Source organism: Heterodontus francisci, chromosome 17, assembly GCF_036365525.1.
Source record: "Heterodontus francisci isolate sHetFra1 chromosome 17, sHetFra1.hap1, whole genome shotgun sequence".
In the NCBI taxonomy this organism is placed as follows: Eukaryota; Metazoa; Chordata; class Chondrichthyes; order Heterodontiformes; family Heterodontidae; genus Heterodontus; species Heterodontus francisci.
This window is the reverse complement of record NC_090387.1, coordinates 77,415,355-77,436,754: the sequence shown is the minus strand read 5'-3', so window position 1 is coordinate 77,436,754 and position 21,400 is coordinate 77,415,355. Positions and strand designations below refer to the sequence as shown.

General features: G+C 42.8%; 1 protein-coding gene across 2 annotated transcripts in view; it reads left to right on the top strand.

Moving 5' to 3' along the window:
• LOC137379083 (microtubule-associated tyrosine carboxypeptidase-like) overlaps positions 1–19,240 on the top strand; it is a 55,172-nt gene extending 35,932 nt beyond the window's left edge. For both annotated transcript variants that reach the window (XM_068049728.1, XM_068049729.1), the window contains 4 exons: positions 8,847–8,979; positions 9,891–10,196; positions 14,772–14,869; positions 16,562–19,240. In XM_068049728.1, the coding sequence (XP_067905829.1) occupies positions 8,847–8,979; positions 9,891–10,196; positions 14,772–14,869; positions 16,562–16,726 (702 nt within the window). In that variant the 3' untranslated portion in view covers positions 16,727–19,240. The remainder of the gene's footprint in view (positions 1–8,846; positions 8,980–9,890; positions 10,197–14,771; positions 14,870–16,561) is intronic.
• Positions 19,241–21,400: the final 2,160 nt, after the last annotated feature.

The window sequence follows — 21,400 nt, the reverse complement described above, 5'->3', positions numbered from 1 at the left end:
AAGCAAAATACTGCGGATGCTGGAAATCTGAAACAAAAACAAGAAATGCTGGAATCACTCAGCAGGTCTGGCAGCATCTGTGGAAAGAGAAGCAGAGTTAACGTTTCGGGTCAGTTCCGAAGAAGGGTCACTGACCCGAAACGTTAACTCTGCTTCTCTTTCCACAGATGCTGCCAGACCTGCTGAGTGATTCCAGCATTTCTTGTTTTTGTTATGAAATAATGACCAGATGATCTGCTTTCGTCCTATTGCAGACATGGTCAAAGACAAACCTAAATAAAGTTTGCCACAATCTTAGCTGACTTAACTGTTCTCAGCGAGGGCAGCAGTTGCAGTGTAACAATTTGTTTCAGCGTCGCTGCACGAGCTCAGTTGTGATGCTACCAATGGTAGAATGGCCATCTGCTTTTATACCTGGGCCAGTAATATAAAGAATAGCCGCTTGGAAAAGGTACTGCAGGGCCACTGGTGTCCATGTAACGGTACCCAGTGTGGGACAGTCTGACCAGGAGAAAATCAGAGGGAGAAATAGGGAAAAAAATGTTTGCTGATGCAACATAATTATTAAACTACAATGAATGGAGTGAATTTAAGTTTATTTCTGATCAATTTGCAGTGAAGTAGGTGCCTGTCTCTGTCTGGATGGGGTCTGTGCATTGGCTCTTCACCCTTGATTGAATGTTGATATGTTGCTGTAACTAGTAAACCCAGAGTATTTGGTTCCCAGGAGTAGTAGTGCCCCAGTAACTCAGGCACTGCCGGTTCAGCAGCAGCATCACTGCAGATCTACAGCATTCTGCTCCAATTACAGTTCATCCAGAGGTCATTGCTGGAAGGAACGTGTTTCTAATTGAGTTGGTGATTCAGTAAAGACTGACATCCATTCCCAGGGACCCTCTTAAAATACTGACATTCTGCAGACCCCCCCAGTAAATAGTAACCAACTCCCAGGCACCCCCTGTAAATACCGACAACACACATCTGGCGACCCCCTGTAAATACTGTATACTCTCTCAGGGACCCCCTGAGTGGAGGCCATTCACTACCTCCCCCTCATGGAGAGAGAGAAATGTTATTGGGTGTGTAAATTCAGGTGTGGGATGTAAAAGAGGGGGGAGGGGTTTAGATGACAGAAGTCTGGAAGTTGATTAGCTCACCCTGCACCGAGGGTCGAGGAATAGGTTGTTATGGGGGTGCTGGCAGGCAAGAAGGAAAATAGTTTATGCGAGAAAACTGGTGGGGTGGAATTTGAGGAGGAATAGGTGTAAAAGAAGAGGGGAGCAATTTAAGGGCTGAAGCAGTGGGTGCAGAAAATCTGCATCCAGCATTCCTCCATTTTATTTTAGAGCACCAGACTTTTGTGAATATGGGCCAGCAGAGAATTCAGAACCAAAGGACCACACACACATCGTGTCAAACCGACCTTATGGCAGGATTTGGCCAGCGTTGGGGGTAAGGCTTTCAGAGTAAGATAGTTACGATTCTTTGCTGGAGAGTTGCTCTCAGAATTTGAGCAGTAAATCTGTATGATAAATGATGTTAATCTGTTAATTGTGTGTCAATGGTTTGATTATATGCAGGTGAAGGGTGTTAATTGGGGTCTTAGTTGAGCACTTATAAGCAGACACGCACTGAGACTGGTGAAGGATTTGAGTGAGGAGCTACATGTTTATAATCCCTTTACTCTGCACAATAAATGTGAAACTGAGGAAATATAAGCTTCAGCATTACCTTCCATGATAAGCTTTCTGGAATATTTAACATGGTATCAGAGGATGGTTGCCTAAAGCTGAAGGTTGGAAAATAAGAAAAAAACATTTTGGATAGAAAACTAAAATCTCAAGGGCTATTGTGGAAAATATAGCAGAAAGCAAGTGTAAATTGTCAGGGTATGATTACCCTTTGGTGTTCTTGGAGTCTGAACCATTTGACCAGTGGAAGATTGAAGTGGATATGTGGACACGGGTTACAAAAAGGAAACAAGATATGGCTTTGGTGTTGCCACTTCCTACCAAAAGTAAAATCAGAAGTGAAGTGTTTTGTGAACTTGTCAGCTGGATGCTGATGAAGGGTTGGACCTTCTGTTAGAATTCTCGGATGAAATTTACAAGAAAGATGACCTATTAAATCCGTACGAGATATAGTCAGACTTTGATAGATTTGGAAAACAGATGGTTATTCAATGGATGAATATATCATGGACTTCAACAGACTGTATAAAAGATTAAGGAAATTCAATTTGGAGATCCCTGGTTCAGTGCTAGCTTTTAAATTGCTAGATTGTGATAGGGTGTTGCATATGGACAGGCTCCTGGTTCTAACTGGGGTTTGGTTCTTGGACAAAGACTCCCTGTTGGACCAAATGTCTGTGGCCTTAAAGAAATTCCTGGGAAAACAGTCATTTCCTGCAGTCCTGGTAGAACAAGCAGGGCTCTACACGGTGACACAAAAAATGGAGGACTCAATGTTTATTAGATTTCGAAATAATCCAGATACTGGAAGCAGGCATAAGTACATTGGAAGAGTAAAAGACAGGAGGAATGAGGATGAAAGAACCTTTAGCAGGTCTGACTATTACAGTGGAAGATGGAATTGGAACCGCAATCATAGGCGAATGAATCCCGGGAATGCCCAAGGAACAGTTAATCGGTGCTTCAAATGTGACTCAAAGTATCATTATGCAATGAACTGCACTAAGCAGAGGGGCAGAGTCTTCGAACTAACACACAACGCAGAGAATTCTGAGGCAGAAGAGGACGATATTGATGGATTTGAACGAATTGTATTAGTCACAAGAAAGTTTTAGTCCTGTGATGAATGTGTTAGTTGTGGACCTGTTCAAGTGTGCTGTACTGGATAGTGCTTGTACGTCAACAGTATGTGGAACTGATTGAATCCAGATAATACTGTAACCAATCAGTAGTGAGGATCAACGCAAGGTAAGGAGTATAAAAGTACTACCAGCTTTAGGTTTGGTGATGACAACACATTGAAGTCACTGAAGAGAGTAGTAATCTCATGTAAAATAGCTGGGGTAAGCCACTTTGTCAGTGCTGAGATACCTTCAGTGAAAAGTGTGAAATTTATAAAAAGTATCAGGACACCATCACGTTCTATTGTCAGCCTTCCATTGGCATGTAACTTTAAAAAGGTAGTTGCCATGGATTTAAAGGTATAGGACAAAGGCAAGAATATTTTCATTCTACATTTTATAGGCACAGCAACTAGATTTAGTCTTTCCACAATAATAAATAGTAAGGACAAAAGGGTGATTATAGACAAAATTATGGAGAAATGGATAGGGACCATGCTTGGGAGACACCAGCTAGGTTTCTGACTGATAATGGAAGGGAATTTGCCAATGACGAGTTCAGAGATATGTGTGAAAACATGAACGTTATGGTTATGAATACTGCAGCTGAAAGGCCTTTCACAATGGGCTTTGTGAAAGAAATCACGCACTGGTTGATGAAATGTTGCATAAAATCTTAGCTGATCAGCCAAACTGCAAGTTGACAACTACCCTGGCATGGGCAGTTCATGTGAAGAATTCACTACAGATGGTTGGATGATATAGTCCCTATCAATTGGTCTATGGGTGGAATCCCAAATTGTCCTCTGTACTGTGCAATAGTCCTCCTGCTCCAGAAGCTACTACAATTAGTTCCATTTTTTTCTACACATTTGAATGCTTACAGGCAGGGAGATGGGCTTTCATCAAGGCTGAGGTCTCTGAGAAAATTTGCAGAGCTCTGAGGCATCATATAAGGCATTCTGAGGCAGAATTTAGTTCAGGAGATTTGGTACATTATAAAAGAGAGGGCTATAGGGAATGGAAGGACCCTGGTAAGGTAATTGGTCGTGATGGTAAGACAGTAGTTATCAAGCTTGGAAATCAAACTGTTAAGTTTCATTCTTCATGATTAATCGGGGTTTATTACAAAATCTCAATCTGAGCAGCTGATAGAGGGAAAAGAGACACCTTGTACCACGAGTACGCATGTGTTTTGTGATTGAAGGTCCTGAGGCATAGAATATAGTTGATCAAGAGTTGGATAGTAATGTGACCAATCATGATGGTCAGGAAAGAGCTATCGCATCCAAAGGCCAATCGGGTGACATATATTCCAGAGGGGTCTGATAAATTGAGGGATGCAACAATTGTGGGACATACTGGAAAATCTACAGGCAAGTTTAAATATTGGTTAAATGTTCAAGATAATGGCCAAGAAGCCAGAGCCATGGACTGGCAGAGTGGGGTGAAAGAGTGGAGGGTAAGAAAGCACAGTGCAAGTTTTGATAGTGGGTCAGGAAGTGACTCTTACGTAAGGAAGCGATCACGTACTGGAGAAAGAGCCGCTGATAATGTGCGAGGGAGATCTTCTAGCAGTAGTTTCAAAAGACATCAAAGTGCTAATAGAGGCCGTAGTATGAACGGATTCCACAATGAAATGAAGGCTCGAGGGCAGTCTCGGAATGGAACTAGAAGCAAAAGTCCTCATGATCATGAAGTTTTAGTGGCTGCCAAATAAACTTGAGGATAAATTAATAAGAGAAGCAAAACGTAAGGAATTAGAGAGTTGGAGAGGGTTTAGAGTTTATTCTGAGATACCAGATAGGGGACAGCCAGCCTTGTCACATAGATGGATTTGTACTGAAAAAGTCCTTCCTGATGGAACTTATAAGGCTAAAGCAAGGCTAGTTGCGAGGGGTTTTGAAGAGCGACTGGGCGATACCGATGTTATGTTAGGCCACATATTCATGGCGGTGTAAATCCATTGATATAAAGGCTGCATTTCTGCAAGGTGATACTTTGCAGAGAGACTGTATCTGAAACCATCTAAAGAGGCAGCTGATGCAGAAGGAAAATTATGGAAACTGAACAAATGTGTCTGGCCTTAATGATGCTTTCAGGGTGTGGTATTTCTCGGTGAGATCTGTTTTGTTGAAAATTGGCTGTGTTCAACTAAAATCAGATCCTGTGATGTTTTATTGGTATAATAAAGGAAAACTTTCAGACATCTTCTTGATGCATGTTGATGATTTTTATGGGGTGGTACTGCAGATTTTGAGAAATATATTATTACTAAGATTAGGGCAGAATTTAAGGTTGGGAGTCTGGGCTCTGGGGCCTTTAAATATATTGGTTTAGATATTAACCAGACTAAGTCTGGAATATAAACAAGAAATGCTGGTAATACTCAGCAGATCTGGCAGCATCTGTGGAGAGAGAAGCAGAGTTAACGTTTCAGGTCAGTGACCCTTCTGTCTCCACAGATGCTGCCAGACCTGCTGAGTATTTCCAGCATTTCTTGTTTTTATTTCAGATTTCCAGCATCCGCAGTATTTTACTTTTAATAAGTCTGGAATAAGTTTGAATCAACAATCCTATTTAGAGAATGTTACTCCCATCCCAGTTAGTTGTGTTAGGTCATCACAGAAAGATGATGATCTATCTAAAGCAGAGACTGAGCAATTGCGAAGCCTGGTGGTTCAATTAAACTGGTTGTGCTCTCCGACTCGGCCTGATGCTCGTTTTGATGTGCTGGAGTTAAACACGATGATGAAACATCCAAAAGTTGAGAATGTTTAAGGGCAAATAAAACGTTGAGAAAACTAAATCTGGAGAAATGTGTACTGAGATTCCCATCCTTAAGTGACCCAAAGAACATGAAGCTAATAATTTTTAGTAATGCTTCACATGCTAATCTTGCTGATGAGTATTCGAGTGCAGCTGGCTTCATAATATTTTTGATGGACGAAAATGGGAAATGTTGTTCTTTAGCTTGGGAGGCTTAGAAAATAAAACAGGTTGTTAAAAGCACATTAGCTATGGAAACACTGGGTCTTGTGGAGGCAGTGGACATGGGTTCTATTTGTCAAATATTTTAGTCAAATTCTGAACAAGGGACTTATTGAAGATGGGATACCCATTGAATGCTTTGTGGATAATCATTCTTTGTGGGACAATGTACACTCCACAAAACATGTGAGTGAGAAAAGAGAATGTATTGACCTTGGTGGGTTGAAACAAAAGCTGGAGAGAAAGGAAATCTCCAAACCTAGATGTAAGTCATCAGCTATCCGATTGTTTCACAAAGAGAAATGCTAGTACAAAGAAATTGTTAGAGGGACGTCTCACAATGTAATACTTTGTACCCAATAAGGAATTTAGTTAGATTTATTTTGAAATGTTCATTCAGCCTGTTAATCCAAGTTGTATTGTAAGAGAAAGAAGGGAATCTGTTAATTGTGTGTCAGTAGTTTGATTATATGCAGGTGCAGGATGTTAATTTGACTCTTAGTTGAGCACTTATAAGCAGACACTCACTGAGACTGGTGAAGGATTTGAGTGAGGAGCTACATGTTTGTAATGCTTTTACTTTGCACAATAAATGTGAAACTGAGTCAAGATAAGCGCCAGCATTATCCTTCCATAACAATCTTTCTGGAATTTAACAAATGATGTCAGCAATAAAATCTTCTGTAACCAAGATGGCAGTCATGTGACCTCACGAGAGCATAACATCATTATCTCAGAATCCATTATTTGTGCTGTGATTACACATCGAAGCATTATGAGTTCTGAAATCTTGAGCACTGGATATTCTGAAGGTAAATTCCTCTTCCTCAGAAAATCCTTCAATTGAATTTGAATGCCCCACACCAATGTGTCTTTAGAAGACCCCAACAGAACAATGTACCTCAGCCGTTTGGCTGCACTTATCCATGTTCCATCTACACAAGCTCTCCTTGGTGGTTTAGGCAGTCTGTACCAATCAATTAATTGTCTCCATATCTTAATTGATCTGAACCTGATCTTTCCAGAGGAACTGAGTATTGAAACGTTCACTATCAACCTCTCCTCGACAATCAGGAGTTAACCCTTTGAATAATTGCGTTACTAGGCACCAGCAAAAGGAGGTGAATGCTAGAATTGTTGTAAATGAATTTAATAAGTTCACGTACATATGCCTTCATATCATTCATTTGTGAAAGATCCCACGGCATTATTGGCAGACGAGGGGAGTTCTTCTGGTCTTCTGGCCAATAATGATTCCTTAGCAAGCACAGAGGTGATGGGTAAGCGGGACTTAGTGCGGAATATGAGAGTTTTGGATGAGCTGACGTTTATAGAGGGTGTAGGTTGGGAGGCCGGCCACTAGACCATTGGAATAGTTACATCTGCAGATGACCGAAGCATGGATGAAGCAGCAAGTGGGCTAAGGCAAAAGCAGAGGTGGGCATTGTTATGGAGATGAAAGTAGGTGGTCTTTGTGATGGAGCGGATGTGGGGTTGGAAACTCAACTTGCGATCAAATACTGGGCTGAGGTTGCAAACATTCTCAGTTAGCCAGAGATAGTGGCTAAGGGTACAGTTTGTTACAGGGACCTATGATAATGGCTTCAGTCTTATCAAAGGCTAGTTGGAGGAAATTGCTGTTCAGCCACGACTGGATGTTGGATAATCATTCTGACAACAAAGGCTGTGAAGAGTTCAAGAGAATGGCGAGTGTTGTTGACATAAAACAGAAGCTGACCTCATATCTGTGGATGATGCTATCAAGGGGCAGCATGTAGATGAGGATGAGAAGGGAACCAAAGATGGATCCTTGAAGGATTCCAGAATTAATAGTGCCAAGGTGGGAAGAGAAACCATTACTGGAATTACTCTGGCTACAATCAGACATGTATGAGTACAGCCAAGCAAGGGTAGTTCCATTCAGATGAACAATGAAAGAGAGGCATTGGAAGAGAATAGTATGGTGAACCAGGTTAAAGGCTGCAGAGGTCAAGGAGGGCAAGGAAATCTAAACACCAGGGTCGCAGCCACAGTTGCTGAGGAAGTAGAGATTAGAGATCTAACAGTACTGAGGAATATTTACAATGTCAGCTAGAATGGGGCCTAGGAATGGAACGTCAGCATTTTAGTTCAGCATGCATGGCCAGGCCCCTTCCTATCTCTGTAATCTCTCCCAGCCCTAAACTCTCCAAGACATCTGCACTCTTTTAATTCTGGCCTCTTGAGCATCCCAGATTTTAATCACTCCGCTGTTGATGGCCGTGCCTTCAGCTGAATAGGTCCTAAACTCTCTCTGCTTCTCTATCTCACTTTCCTCCTTTTAAGACATTTCTTTAAATCTACCTTTTTGACCAAGCTTTTGATCATCTGCCGCATTATCTCCTTATGTGGCTCGCTGTCATATTTTGTTTTACAATGCCTTTGTGAAGCACCTTGGGACTTTTTATTATGTTAAAGGCACTATATAAATACATGTTGTCATTAATCAGCGCACCTAAAGCAGTTAAGAGGTACCTGGACATGCTCCTGAAGTGCTGTAACCTGTGAGGCTATGGACCAGGTGCTGGAGGGTGGGACTAGATTGGGCAGCTAGTTTTCTCAGATGGCGCTGACACAATGGGCTGAATGGCCTCCTTCTGTGCTGTAATTTTTCTATGGTTCTATGCTTTTTCAATTATTTGGCCAATTATCTCATTGTTTGTGGTAGTTTGCTGTGTGCAAATTGCCTGCCATGTTTCCCACATTTACAATGGTGACTACACTTCAGAAGTACTTCATTGGCTGTAAAGCGCTTTGGGGTCATGAGGTCATGAAAGATGCTATGGAAATGCAAGTCTTACTTTCAAAGAAGCAGATGCATGAGCAGGTTCATGAATCACTAGGTGTCTTTTTGGTGAGAGAAGGGATTGAGGGATGTGGTGAGCAGGCAGGCAGAGTTAAAATCAGTCAGAAAGGGACAGGCTTGCTGGACCTATTGACCATTTTCTAATGTCGCTGCATATCGTGTAGTTGTCTGACTGGTGCTGTCTCTCTTTCTTTGTAGGTGGTGGTGCGGCTCAGTGAAGATTTGTTGTCTCAGGCAGTGATGATGGTGGAGAATTGTCGGCCCACGCTGACTATTAACCTCGCAGGGGCTCGCCAGTACTGGCTGGAGGGAATGTTACGCCACGAGATAGGTCAGTTTTACAAACAAATCGGGTAGGATCAAAGGAGAATTTTGTGGTTTATTACCTTTATCCCCTAAGATTTTGACTCCTGACTGTATGTTGGGCCGTATGGGAACCGTCTGCCCTTTTTTTTTAATAGGCCCAAGACTCCATGTGTGAGCCTAGACAATCAGTGCCTATTCCACCCTATAGGTTATCACAGCTGAGTCTGGGCTGACCCACACCATACATCTACACAGGCACCAGTAATAGTCACTGGAACAGGGCAAGGAGCAGGAGTCTTGGCTGCTGTTTATGCCATTTCTTCTCCAATCTAATGGCACCCAGGTCAATTGAAGTTGCCCTACTACTGCTCAAGCTTATGCAGCACAGGCCGAGGCACAAACCTAGCCCCTTCGTGATCTGTTTGGCTCCGCTCCATGCTGAGCCAGTGTACTGAGCAGTTGTCTGAAATGTATTTTTACAGGCTAGTGTTAAAACTCACACAAGTTTACAAAAACAGTAACCACTTGTCCATCTGATCACGCTACAAGCCACAGGTTGCCCATGTTAAAGGCATCTTGTCTCCATACCAAAGTGTTGAACAAAACTTTCTTCGTTTAAAGCACCATGAGGTAAGTTGTGTCAAACCATATTTTCACTTTGTGAGCACGTGTTTTCCTTGCTGTCGCTTTATAGTGGGAGGTCTCTCACCCTTTAAGTTGCCCACAATCAAAGGCCTCCTCTTGGTTCCTGTCTGTGATGGAGATGGCTGCGCTCAGCAACTCATGCCACCCTGGTATCTGTAAAGTTCTGTCAGTTTTGACTGAAATTGTGTCCTCTGTTTTGTTGCTGAGGATGATGCTGATGAGGGAGCTATCTCTATGATGTAGTGAAAGTTTTCTTTTTCCCCTGTTCTTTTACATTTTTTTAAATATTAGGAACGCACTACATTCGAGGCGTTAACAACAGCCACCAGCCCTGGCACAGCGCGGCAGGCAGGAAACAGTACGGTCTGAAGCCAGCCAACCCGACTGAAGAAGGCCTCGCCAGCCTAAACAGTGTTCTGTACCGCAAGTATCCTTTCCTGTGGCGGGCAGCCCTGCTTTACTACACTGTCTTCCAGGCTAGTCGGATGCCCTTCTGCCAGCTCTTTGAAGACATCGCCAAGTTTGTCGAGGACCCAAACATTCGATGGGAGTATTGTGTGCGAGCCAAAAGAGGCCAAGCAGACACTTCTCAGCCAGGTCACATGAATTTACAGCCAATTTCTTTTAAGATGAAACAGGAGTGGTAGCAAAGTGGTTATATTACTGGGCTAATAATTCAGTGTCCTGGACTAATGATCCAGAGATACAAGTTCAAATCCCACTATGGCAGCTGGGGAATTTAATTTCAGTTAATTAAATTAATCTGGAATAAAAACTAGTATCAGTAATGGTAACCATGTAACTACTTTTGTAAAACACCATCGGATTCTCTAATGTCCTTCAAGGAAGACAATCTGCTATCCTCACCTTGTCTGATCTATATGTGACTTCAGACCCACAGCAATGTAGTTGACTCTTAAATCCCCTATGAAATGGCCTAGCAGGTCACTCCGTTGTCAAGAAGGTGGCTCACCTTCTCAAGGGCAGTTAGTGATGGGGAATAAATGCTGGCCTTTCCAGTGACACTCGCATCCTGTGAATGAATAATTAAAAAGAATATTTTTAATATTTTAAGGAACGGTTGCACTCCTTGCAAAGTGAGGGGGGTTGCCACTGATGAGTATCTCGCTATTTTGGACAAGCCTAGATTAGGTTTTACTGAACCAGTTGCAGAGTGAAGCTCTCTCTACTCCACTTCAATCACTGTGTCTCTGCCCTAACCTCAGAACAGCACCCCCTACTTCACCAGTGTAACACTTCCAGTCATCCTCTGTGTGGCATGCACAATGTTTATTGTCTTTCACGTGCAAATTGATAACTTCCACTTCTGTTGCTTTGCCCCACCATTGATCCAAATACTGTTGTGAATCTATTTCAAGGTTTAATTAACGTTGAGGCCCAAATAAGTTGAATCTTTTTCCAGTTCAACTTTGTCCAAACCTCACAGGATCTGGTTTGACCTTTCAAAGCTGACCTTCATAGCCTGTAAACAACCAATTGATGAATCTGACATTCTTTCACCTTGGGAGCATGGCATGTTTTTGCCTCCGCCTCTCTCTGCTGCTAAAATCCTAGACCATTTCCTCGTTACATCAAGGTTTGATTTTTCTTCATGCCCTTCGTGCCAGTCTCTCCTCCTCCCCTTCACAACTATCCCAAATCTCTGAGACTCATGCCTGTTCCCACTCTGCATCAGGCACACAAACACCTCACCATGCCAAGCTACACTGGCTCCCTGGAGTTCCAGCATATTGATTTGAAAATCCTTGACTGTGTCCCTGTTTGACTGTAATTCTCCGAGCCACCGTGGCTCCCATTCTGGGGAGCTATGTGCTCCACAAGCCCTTTTGCTTTATCAATGGCTGATTTTTCATCCGCTATATCCCAGCCCTTTGGAACTCTTCTTAAATCATTCCATCTCACCACTTCTCTCACTTAGTTCAAATACATTTCATGTCTTGTTTCTTACTGTTAAGTGTCTTGAGGTAATATAAGTATGGAATGAAAGCAAATTTAAATAGCTGCTGAATTAGGAGCAATTCTGCTCTGTGACCCTCTCCCTCTCCTTTCTACCATTCCAGAACACCTGAGGCCAATGATCCATGCCAAGGTACAAAATTGACGGGCAGGGAAAGATCAAGCGTGCCCCATACTATGATGGCCGGAGCATCACGCCTAAACATTCAGCTCCTCCCTTCCCCCACCACCCACCCCCAGCCATGTACTCTCCAAGGACGGACAAAAAAAACAGAAAAAACCCAGAGCTTACAAGAGAAAAAAATACTCTGGAAAATTCCTCTCCAAACCCCTTAGACGATTGAACAATAGGATTGCTACAGTTGTCCAGCTGAGGACAGCTACCTGAACACAGACTAGGATTTGCTGTCAGCAATCTCCCTGACCTGGGTGACTCAGTGACTCATTGTTTAGTGCATTTACCCACTGAAAGAAAGAATGTGCCTTTCAGACATCCTAGGGGACTTCACAGGCAATGAAGTATTTTTGAAATGTTAGAAACATGGCAGCCAACTGCGCACAACAAGCTCCCATACACAACAATGATATAATTACCAGATAATTTGACCTAGTGGCAGTTGGTTGAGAGACAAATATTGGAGAGGACACTGGTGAGAACTTGCCTGCTCATCAAATAATGCCAAGGGATCTTTTATGTTCGCCTGAGAAGGCAGGCAGGATCTTGATTTAATGTTTCATTTGAAAGATGGCACCTACAACAGTGCAGCATTCCCTCAGTACTGCACAGGAGTGTCAGTATAGGTTGTGTTCATATCGTTGGAGTGGGGTTTGAATACAGGAACTTCTGCCTCAGAGGCAAGAGCACTACCCCTGAGCCAAGGCTGAAATTTTGGGGTAGCGAGGAAGAGGGAAGTATCGCTATTTTGTTTGGGTCAGTTGATAGCACTGTCACTTCTGGGAAGTAGGATTTTGGGTTCAATTCCCCAATATGAGTCCGTCATCTAGGCTGAAACTCAAGTGCCGCACTGAGGGAAGTGCTATGCTGTCAGAGGGGTACCGTCTTTTGGATGTGATGTTACCCTGTGTCCTTTTTCAGGTGGATCTGGCAACAAGTTCTTCCAGAGTCCGGGCCAACATTCCTCCCTTAATGAATGCCAGTAAAAATCAGATTAATTGGTCCATCATCTCAGTGCAGTTTCGGGGTGTTACCTGAAACTGAGCTTGAAAAATATTTCATTGTGCTCGATGTGATCTGAGAAGTTCCTGCAACATGACAATGTGGTAGATGAATGCAAATCGTTTCTTGTTTTAATACAGCAACACATATTTATATAGTGCCTTTAACATAATAAAACATCCCAAGGCACTTCACAGGAGCATTATCAAGCAAACTTTGACACCCAGATATATAAGGAGATATTATGAGCTTGGTCAAAGAGGTAGGTTTTAAGGAACATCTTAAAGGAAGAAAGAGAGGTAGAGAGGTCCAGTTCTGATGAAAGGTCACTGGCCTGCAACGTTAACTCTGCTTCTCTCTCCACAGATGCTGCCAGACCTGCTGAGTATTTCCGACATTTCTTGTTTTTATTTCAGATTTCCAGCATCTGCAGTATTTTGCTTTTATTATTAGAGGTACAGCGGTTTAAGGAGAGAATTTCAGAGCTTAGGGTCTTGGCAGCTGAAGGCATGGCTGCCAGTGGTAGAGATTAATTCGGGGATATTAAGGGAAAAGAATTGGAGGAATGCAGATATCTCACAGGATTGGAGGGCTGTAGGAGATTAGAGATAGCGAGGGGTGAGGACATAGAGGGATTTGAAAACAAGGATGAGTGTTTTCAAATTGAGCACAGGGCTGATAGGTAAATGAGACATGGTGCAAGTTAGGACTCGGGCAACAGAGTTTTGAAGGAACTCATGCTTACAGAGGGTGGAATCTGAGAAGCCATCCAGGAGAGCATTGGAATAGTCAAGTTTTGAGGTAAAAAAGTCATGGATCAGGGTTTCAAGAGCAGATGAGCTGAGGCAGGGTGGAGTTGGGCAATGTTACAGTGATGGAAATTAATAGTTTTAGTGATGGTGTGATTATGTGATCAGAAGGTCATCTCAGAGTTAAATATAACACCAAGGTTGCTAACAGTCTGATTACCAGAGAGAGGGATGGAGTTGGTAGCTAGGGAGCAGAGTTTGTGATGGGACCAAGGACCCAATATTTAATTGGAGGAAATTTCTGCTCATCCAGTACTGGATGTCACACAAGCAGTCTGACAATTTAGAGACAGTGGAGGGGGCGAAAGAGATGTTGGTGAGGTAGAGCTGGGTGTTGTCAGTATACATGTGGAAACTGAATCTGTATTTTTGGATGATGTCATTGAGGGGCAGCATATAGATGAAAAATAGGAAATGCCCAAGGTTAGATCTTTGGGGGACACCAGATGTAACGGTGCAGGGGTGGGAAGAGAAGCCATTGTAGGTGATTCTCTGGCTATGATTAGATAGATGAAAATGGAACCAGGTGAGTCTAGTCCCACCCAGCTGGATGTTGGTGGGGAGGAGTTGGAAGGGAATGGTGTAGTCAACCGTGTCAAATTCATGATGGATTTAAACTGAGATCTGGGACAGCAAAGCGTGGCACCTACGGACAGGTAATAAAATTGTTTGTGACATTCTCACTGCAGGTTACAGAGCAAGAGCCAGCAGACAATTACAGGGAGGAAGCTGTACCTGCAGGATTTTAATTGTAATTAGGAACATAAGAATTGCTAGATGATAAAAGGACCTAATTCACCTTCTACCATGCTGATTGCCTCAGGATATAATGTTAATGGAGTTGTTGACTCTTCATAGCAACCAACTTCTATCAATTAGTCTACATCAGACCCAGGCATGAGGTGAGGAAAACCCCAGTGGTGGACAGCTTTGGGAACCATAGGTTCAATGTCACCTATTGTGAATGTATCAAGCATTGCTACACTCACCACATGTCGTGTGTCAAATTGCTCATATTATTTTCTGAAAGAAATCTATCCAATTGTTATTTGAATGAATCATTACTAACTGCCATCTGCCTAAGTTGTCCTTCATTGACTGGGGACTGTTGTCAATAATTCTTTAAGGAGTTTTTGGAGCCAGCGATTACTATTTGCGATGCGCCCTTGACCTTGCCTAACTGACACCCTGGCTCCTTTTTCTGTGCAGGCTGTTTCAGTAAGGACCAGGTGTATTTGGATGGTGTGCTGCTGCTGCTTCGATACAGGAAGAGCATTGACTTCAAGATGCTGGCAGCACTGGGAAAGGTAACTGTGTCTGACCTGGTGGGATGTTTATGTCTGCTAAAAGAAGAGTATCTCTCCATGGTAACCCGAATGGTTCTGGGTGGGTGGGGTGGGGGGAACATAGGAGCAGGAGTAGGCCATTCAGCCCATTGAGCCTGCTCCCCCATTCAATTAGATCAAGGCTGATCATCCAACTCAAAGCCACTTTCCCGTGCTATCCCCATATCCCTTGGTGTCATTAGTATCCAGATATCCTTTGATTTCTGTCTTGAGCATGCTCAATGATTGAGCTTCCACAGCCCTCTTGGGTAGAGAATCACAAAGATTCACCACCCTCTGAGTGCAGCAGCAAAACACACATCAAAAATAAACCAACGTAGCGGAATCGTGTCCTACACAATCGGGTAGACAGCAACCGATGGTGGGGCCATCCAGGGTTGGTCTGTGGTCCAAATAAATGAAACATACTTTATGAAATGCACCTGAATTTATTGGGCCATTACCTCTTTAAATAAAGATCTTGGCTCTGCATTATGTGGTGTGCACAGACCCTTCCCTGCATCCCCCTGCCCCATTCTCTTCATAAAATGTTGTGGCCCATTAACCTCTGTCATGAAAGAGTCTCTTCACAAGCCACTAGCTCTGCCCTTTTTTTGGCTGGCTTTATGAAACACATGACAGAAAATCTTCTTTAAGGACCTCCCTCCAATTGACATTGCCTCCCTCTGTACCAGGATGCCCGGTAAGAGCCATCCCTCGTGCTGTACAGTTCACATCAAGACATGAAGGGGAGTGGGTAAATCAATCCCAAGCCTCCTCGCTCCACAGTACTTCAGCCACATCATCACCTCACCACTCGCTTCACTTCTCTGTAAACATAGGAACGAAAAAAAGCCATGGCCCCCATCCAGTTCACCTTCTACCATCCTGATAGTTGCATGATAGAACAATAATGGAGCTATTGATCAATCATGGCAATGAATCTCTATCTGTGGTATGAAGACACAGGACAAGCTTCCTCCCTCCATCTTGCATGTCAGCTCACAGAGTGAAAGGGATATCTGAGACAGCGCTGTTATTGGGCCTCTTCTGATGGATGGCCGAAAGACAGAACTTACAGGAAGCAATCAGCTTCTTTGCCATCTCTAGGACAAGCAGTGAATGATTCAATGAGTAATGTTCCCTCTACCCTGCCTCAATTGTGTGCCTACCTCAGGTGGCTAGTTCCTCCTATATCTATGTGATATCTATTTCTCCTCATGCACATCCTATGGCCTCGCTGAATGAGTGATTGCCAATAAGTGCTAAATTAGGGGCACTTCTCCACTTTAAGTTGTATTAATTTTCACATTGAGTCAATTATTTTAGAGCCTGCTACCCTGTGCTTTTACTTCTGGCAACTGAGTTCAAATCTCACCCAAATAAATGGGGGGGATATTCTTGTCCAATTGATAACTGTTTTTCTGTCACACACTCTCTGCCACTGATTTCTTTTGCCCCAACACTGGAATCTGTGCTTTTATCTGTCTAGGCCCGCAGGCCTTGAATTCCCTCTTGAAACCTCTCTGCTTCTCTCTCCTCCCAGTTTGCTGCCAAATTTTAAGTGATAATGCTTCTGTGAAGTACTTGGGATACTTTACTACATTGATGGTGATCTTGCTGTCTATTTTATCTGTCTCTCTAGTGGTTCAATAATAATTTTTTGCCCGCCAGGTCTCGTTTGAAGATGTGGAGCAGCTGAAGAAATGCGCCATTCTGCAAAACACGCGCATCCCACACTTCATGCGAGATCAGGCCCGCTACCTGGAGCAGCTGCACCACATCACTGCGGTCAATGGGCTGACAGATGAAGAGCTGCTGAGGCTTATTCCCAAGTAGATTATGTCAGAGATGGAGGTGTCCAGGATGGAGGAGGGAGCTTCTTGATGGCTTTCCGCCCAGTTTGTTTTTTAAATGCACTACTTCAATGCAGTGCGCACACACACGACATGAACCCAAAGGCACAGTGGCCTTAATTTTTTGCGACGATGCATTTGAGCATCGATGAACGTTTATATGAAAAAATTGTGGAGTTGTTTCTATGGAAGCTAAAGCCTGGAGCTGCAGCTTCGCTCTCTGACCTCTGCCCTGTGTGCCATGCGTTTCCTATTTAAACTTGTATTTATTGTTTGCAAAAGTGCTGCTTTTTAAAAAATATTTTAACGTCTTGCTGGAAAGTTGGGGAAAAAAGTGAAACGAAAACAATACAGACATTTCCGTCAGCGTTGTCCATGTGCATTATATCTGTGATCATGACAGGGCTTCCTGCAGGCTGAGTAGAGGCATGATGCTGGCACAGGCCCCCATTTATAAAGTCATAACGGCACAGAGGAGGCCATTCGGCCCATCAAGTCGTAGAGCATGCCAGTCTTCTGCCAGACGTCTGGCATTTTTAAATAAGTTCTGTATTTGTGTTTTGAAAACACTTCAGGTTCAAATGGAGGTTAAAAATAAAAAACAGAAAATGCTGTAAATCACTCAGCAGGTAATGTCGTAAACAATGAGGCAGATGGTAACAGACTACAGGAGGGCATAGACAGATTGGTAAATTGGGCAGACATATGGCAAATGTAATTTCACGTGGAGAAGTGTGAAGTGATTAAATTTTAGGTAGAAGAATGAGAAGAGGCAATATTTACTAAATGGTACAATTTTAAATGGGCAGAGACCTGGGGGTGTATGTATACAAATCTTTGAAGATGGCAGGACAAGTTGAGAAGACTTGAAAAAAGGATATGGGATCTTTGGCTTTATTAATAGAGGAATAGAGCACAAAAGCAAGGAAGTTATGCTAAACCTTTATTAAACACTGGTTAGGCCTCAGCAGGAGTATTGTATTGGGCACCACACTTTAGGAAGGATGTCAAGAATTTAGAGAGGATGCAGAGGAGATTTACTAGAATGGTGACAGGGATGAGGGATTCAGTTGTTTGGAGAGAATGGAAAAGCTGGGGTTGTACTCCATACAGAAAGAAGGTTAATAGGAGGTCTGATAGAGATGTTCAAAATCATGAAGGATTTTGATAGAGTAAATGGCCTGCTTCTTCCTGTATCATTATATGAATCTATGTTTTTTCACAAGTGCAAAACTGGGGCAAGGCAGGTTTAGAATCATAGTTGGGCTTTTGATGATTGTTGATGAAAATGAGCTAAAGATCTTTAGTAACCTTGTAATGAAGGCCTCCACATCAAAACATGCAGAAGTAACTGGGGATAAAATAGCTCTATTAAAATTAAGGCCTCTGGTGCCCATTTTCAACTAAACATTTCTGGATGTATGGCTCAGAGCATTGAGTCCAGACTGGTTGGGGGGTGGGGGTGGGTGCAGCTCCTAAAGTCACTGTGCTCACAAGCGTAATGAAGCCTCCTAAACCCCCACCTTTACCAGGTGTGATCATGATAGGTTTGGGGGTGGGGGATATCATGTGTCTCTAGGGACATTCATCTGCACCATTTGTTCCACACCCCCGTTCAAAACCAGGGACAGTGTTTGCCTTGCAGCACCCACTCATGCCTATGTGACGGGTTCATTTTGGGGACCAGATCCACTTGAGAGCCCCTGATTGTGGAACCGTTCTGTTTGCATAGCCCTATCATGAACCCTGTCCTCACTGACGAAGGGAGGATCCACACAGACCAGCCATGTATTAGGCCGAGAGTTGAGCCTGTTTGGACTGAGCAGTGACCATCATCTGGCTGTGTGGGAGTGGATACGCTCAGGACCTCTGTCCAATTGCATGGCTATAACACTGTCCCTGCTCAAAATGGATGTTGGATGATGTGCCAGTACCTTTTACTTGGTTCTGACACCTTCTAAAGAGGGGTGGTAAAGACTGGTGTTGACAGAGCATCACCATTGCTTCAGGTTAGTCCTGCATTCTGCAAGAATTGAAAGTTAATCTCCTGCACACTGATGTGAGCAACTTTGGAAGAAAAATCACAGTCATTAAAAGAATTGTGTGGTGTTCTTTTCATTTTCTTTTGAATATTTTCATTTATTAGGTTATAGATCTATGGGAAATTGGGGGAGTAAAGGCTGTTTGACTGGATGGGGTGGTGGGAGGTGGAAGGTCTTGTAATGAGACCTCTAGGAATACATCCACCTAAAGTTGGCAACCCTGGGTTCACAGCAGGCAATGAAACCCCACACCCTCGCGAGGCATTTCCAGATGGCTGCATAGGAAGAATGGATTGAATACAGTGGTGAGTAGATTTTCATGACACAATAAAGGAATATTCTGCAAGTTTTGATGCCAACTTTACCTGCAACATTGAAACAAATGCAAATTAATACATTTTTTTTATATCATGTGTAGGGTTCTGTATCGTGTTGTGTTCAATAAACTTGAATTGACTGAGAGGCCTAATGATATGTCCCTTTATTTATGACATCATAGCAGGATACCAGTTGTAGCTCCAAAGGTCAAAGGTTGAATATTGATTGTACTTAAAAATATAATTTCATATGCAGCTATCTAAAAAAAAATTATATATTTTAAATTATAAGTTATACAAATTGTATTAAACTTTTGTGATTCAGTGCTCCAGTAAAATAGTGCGCTGCCCTTTCATTTTGGGGACCTGGGTTTGAATCCAGCCCATATCGATGGGATGGTTTCCTTTCTCTGAAATGAGTTTGGTGTGGGATCTGCCCAGTAAGCGTGAATCAATGGCACTGAACTGTCCACAAATTGCCAGCGCTCACTCAGAATGGAGCACAAGGACAATCAGTGTGGGAGATACCACAGTGCTGCAATAGTGGGTGCTGTTCTGAGGTTAGGGTTCAGGCCTGTATGGAGCTGGAAAAGATAGGGCTTTATTTGGTATCTGAGTCCTGTGGCACCTGGGTGTGCTTCATCCCAATACCTTGATGAACACATAAAAAAGAACAAAGTAAAATACACAATTTTTAAAAATCCAATTTTTAAGATAGTAAATGTGGGATCCTGGTTACTGCTGGTGTTGTTTTGTAAATATAGCAGGCATTGAGGATACAGAATTCAATCACTGAATATAGAAGGTTCAGAGGGGAAGTGAAAAAGCAAATAAGAGAAGCAAAGACAGAATATGAATAGAGCTGACATAAAAGGGAATCACAAAGTCTTCTATAGGCATATAAATAGTAAAAGGGTGGAAAAGGGCAGAGAAGGGCCAATTAGGGATCAAAAGGGGGATTTCTGCATTGAGGCAGGGGAATAGCTGAGGTATTAAATGAATACTTTGCATCTATCTTTACCAAGGAAGAAGATCCTACCCAGGCCACAGTGAAAGAGGAGGTAATTAGTGCACTAGAAGGATTTAAAATTGATAAGGAGAAGGTATTAGATAGGGCCAGATGAGATGCATCCAAGGATACTGAGGGAAGGGAGAGTGGAAATTACAGAGGCACTGGCCATAATTTTCCAGTCTTCCTTAGACTCAGGGTGGTGCCAGATTACTGGAAAATTGTAAATGTTACAGCCTTATTCAAAAAAGGATGTAAAGATAAGCCCAGCAACTACAGGCCAGTCAGTTTAACTTTAGTGGTGGAGAAACTAGTGGCAACAATAATTCAGGACCAAATTAATAGTCACATGGACAAATGCGGGTTAATTATGGAAAGCCAGCATGGATTTGTTAAGGGAAAATCATGTTTAACTAACTTGCTGGAGTTTTTTGAAGAGGTAACAGAGCAAGTTGATGAAAGCAGTGCTGCTGATTTGGTGCACATGGACTTTTGATACAGACATTTGATACAGTGCCACACAACAGACTTGTGAGCAAAGTTATAGCTCATGGAATAAAAGGGACAGTAGCAACATCAATATGAAATTGGCTGAGTGACAGGAAGTGGAGATTAGTGATTAATGTTTTTTGGGCTGGAGGAAGGTTTGTAGTGGGGTTCCCCAAGGGTCAGCATTGGGACCCTTGCTGTTCCTGATATATATTAGTGACCTAGAATTTGGTGTACTGGGCACAATTTCAAAGTTTGCGGTTGATAAGAAACTTGGAACAATTGTAAACTATGTGGCGGATAGTGTAGAATTTTCAAAAGGACATTGACAAGTTGGTGAAATGGACGGACAAGTGGCAGATGAAGTTCAATGCAGAGAAATGTGAAGTGATTCATTTTGGTAGGATGAACATGGAGAGACAACATAACATAAAGAGTACAATTCTAAAGTGGGTGCAGGAGCAGAGGGACCTGGGTGTATATGTGCATAAGTTATTGAAGGTGGCAGGACAGCTTGAGAGTGTGGTTAATAAAGCATACAGTGTCCTGGGCTTTATTAATAGGGGCATAGAGTACAAGAGCAAGGAAGTTATGTTGAACTTGTATAAGATACTAGTTCAGATTCAGCTGGAATATTGCGTCCAGTTCTGGGTGGCGCCCTTTAGGAAAGATGTGAAGGCATTGGAGAGAGTACAGAAAAGATTCAAGAGAATGGTTCCAGGGATGAGGAATTTCAGTTATGAAGATAGATTGGAGAAGTTGGGACTGTTTTCCTGGGAGAATTGAAGGCTGAGAACAGA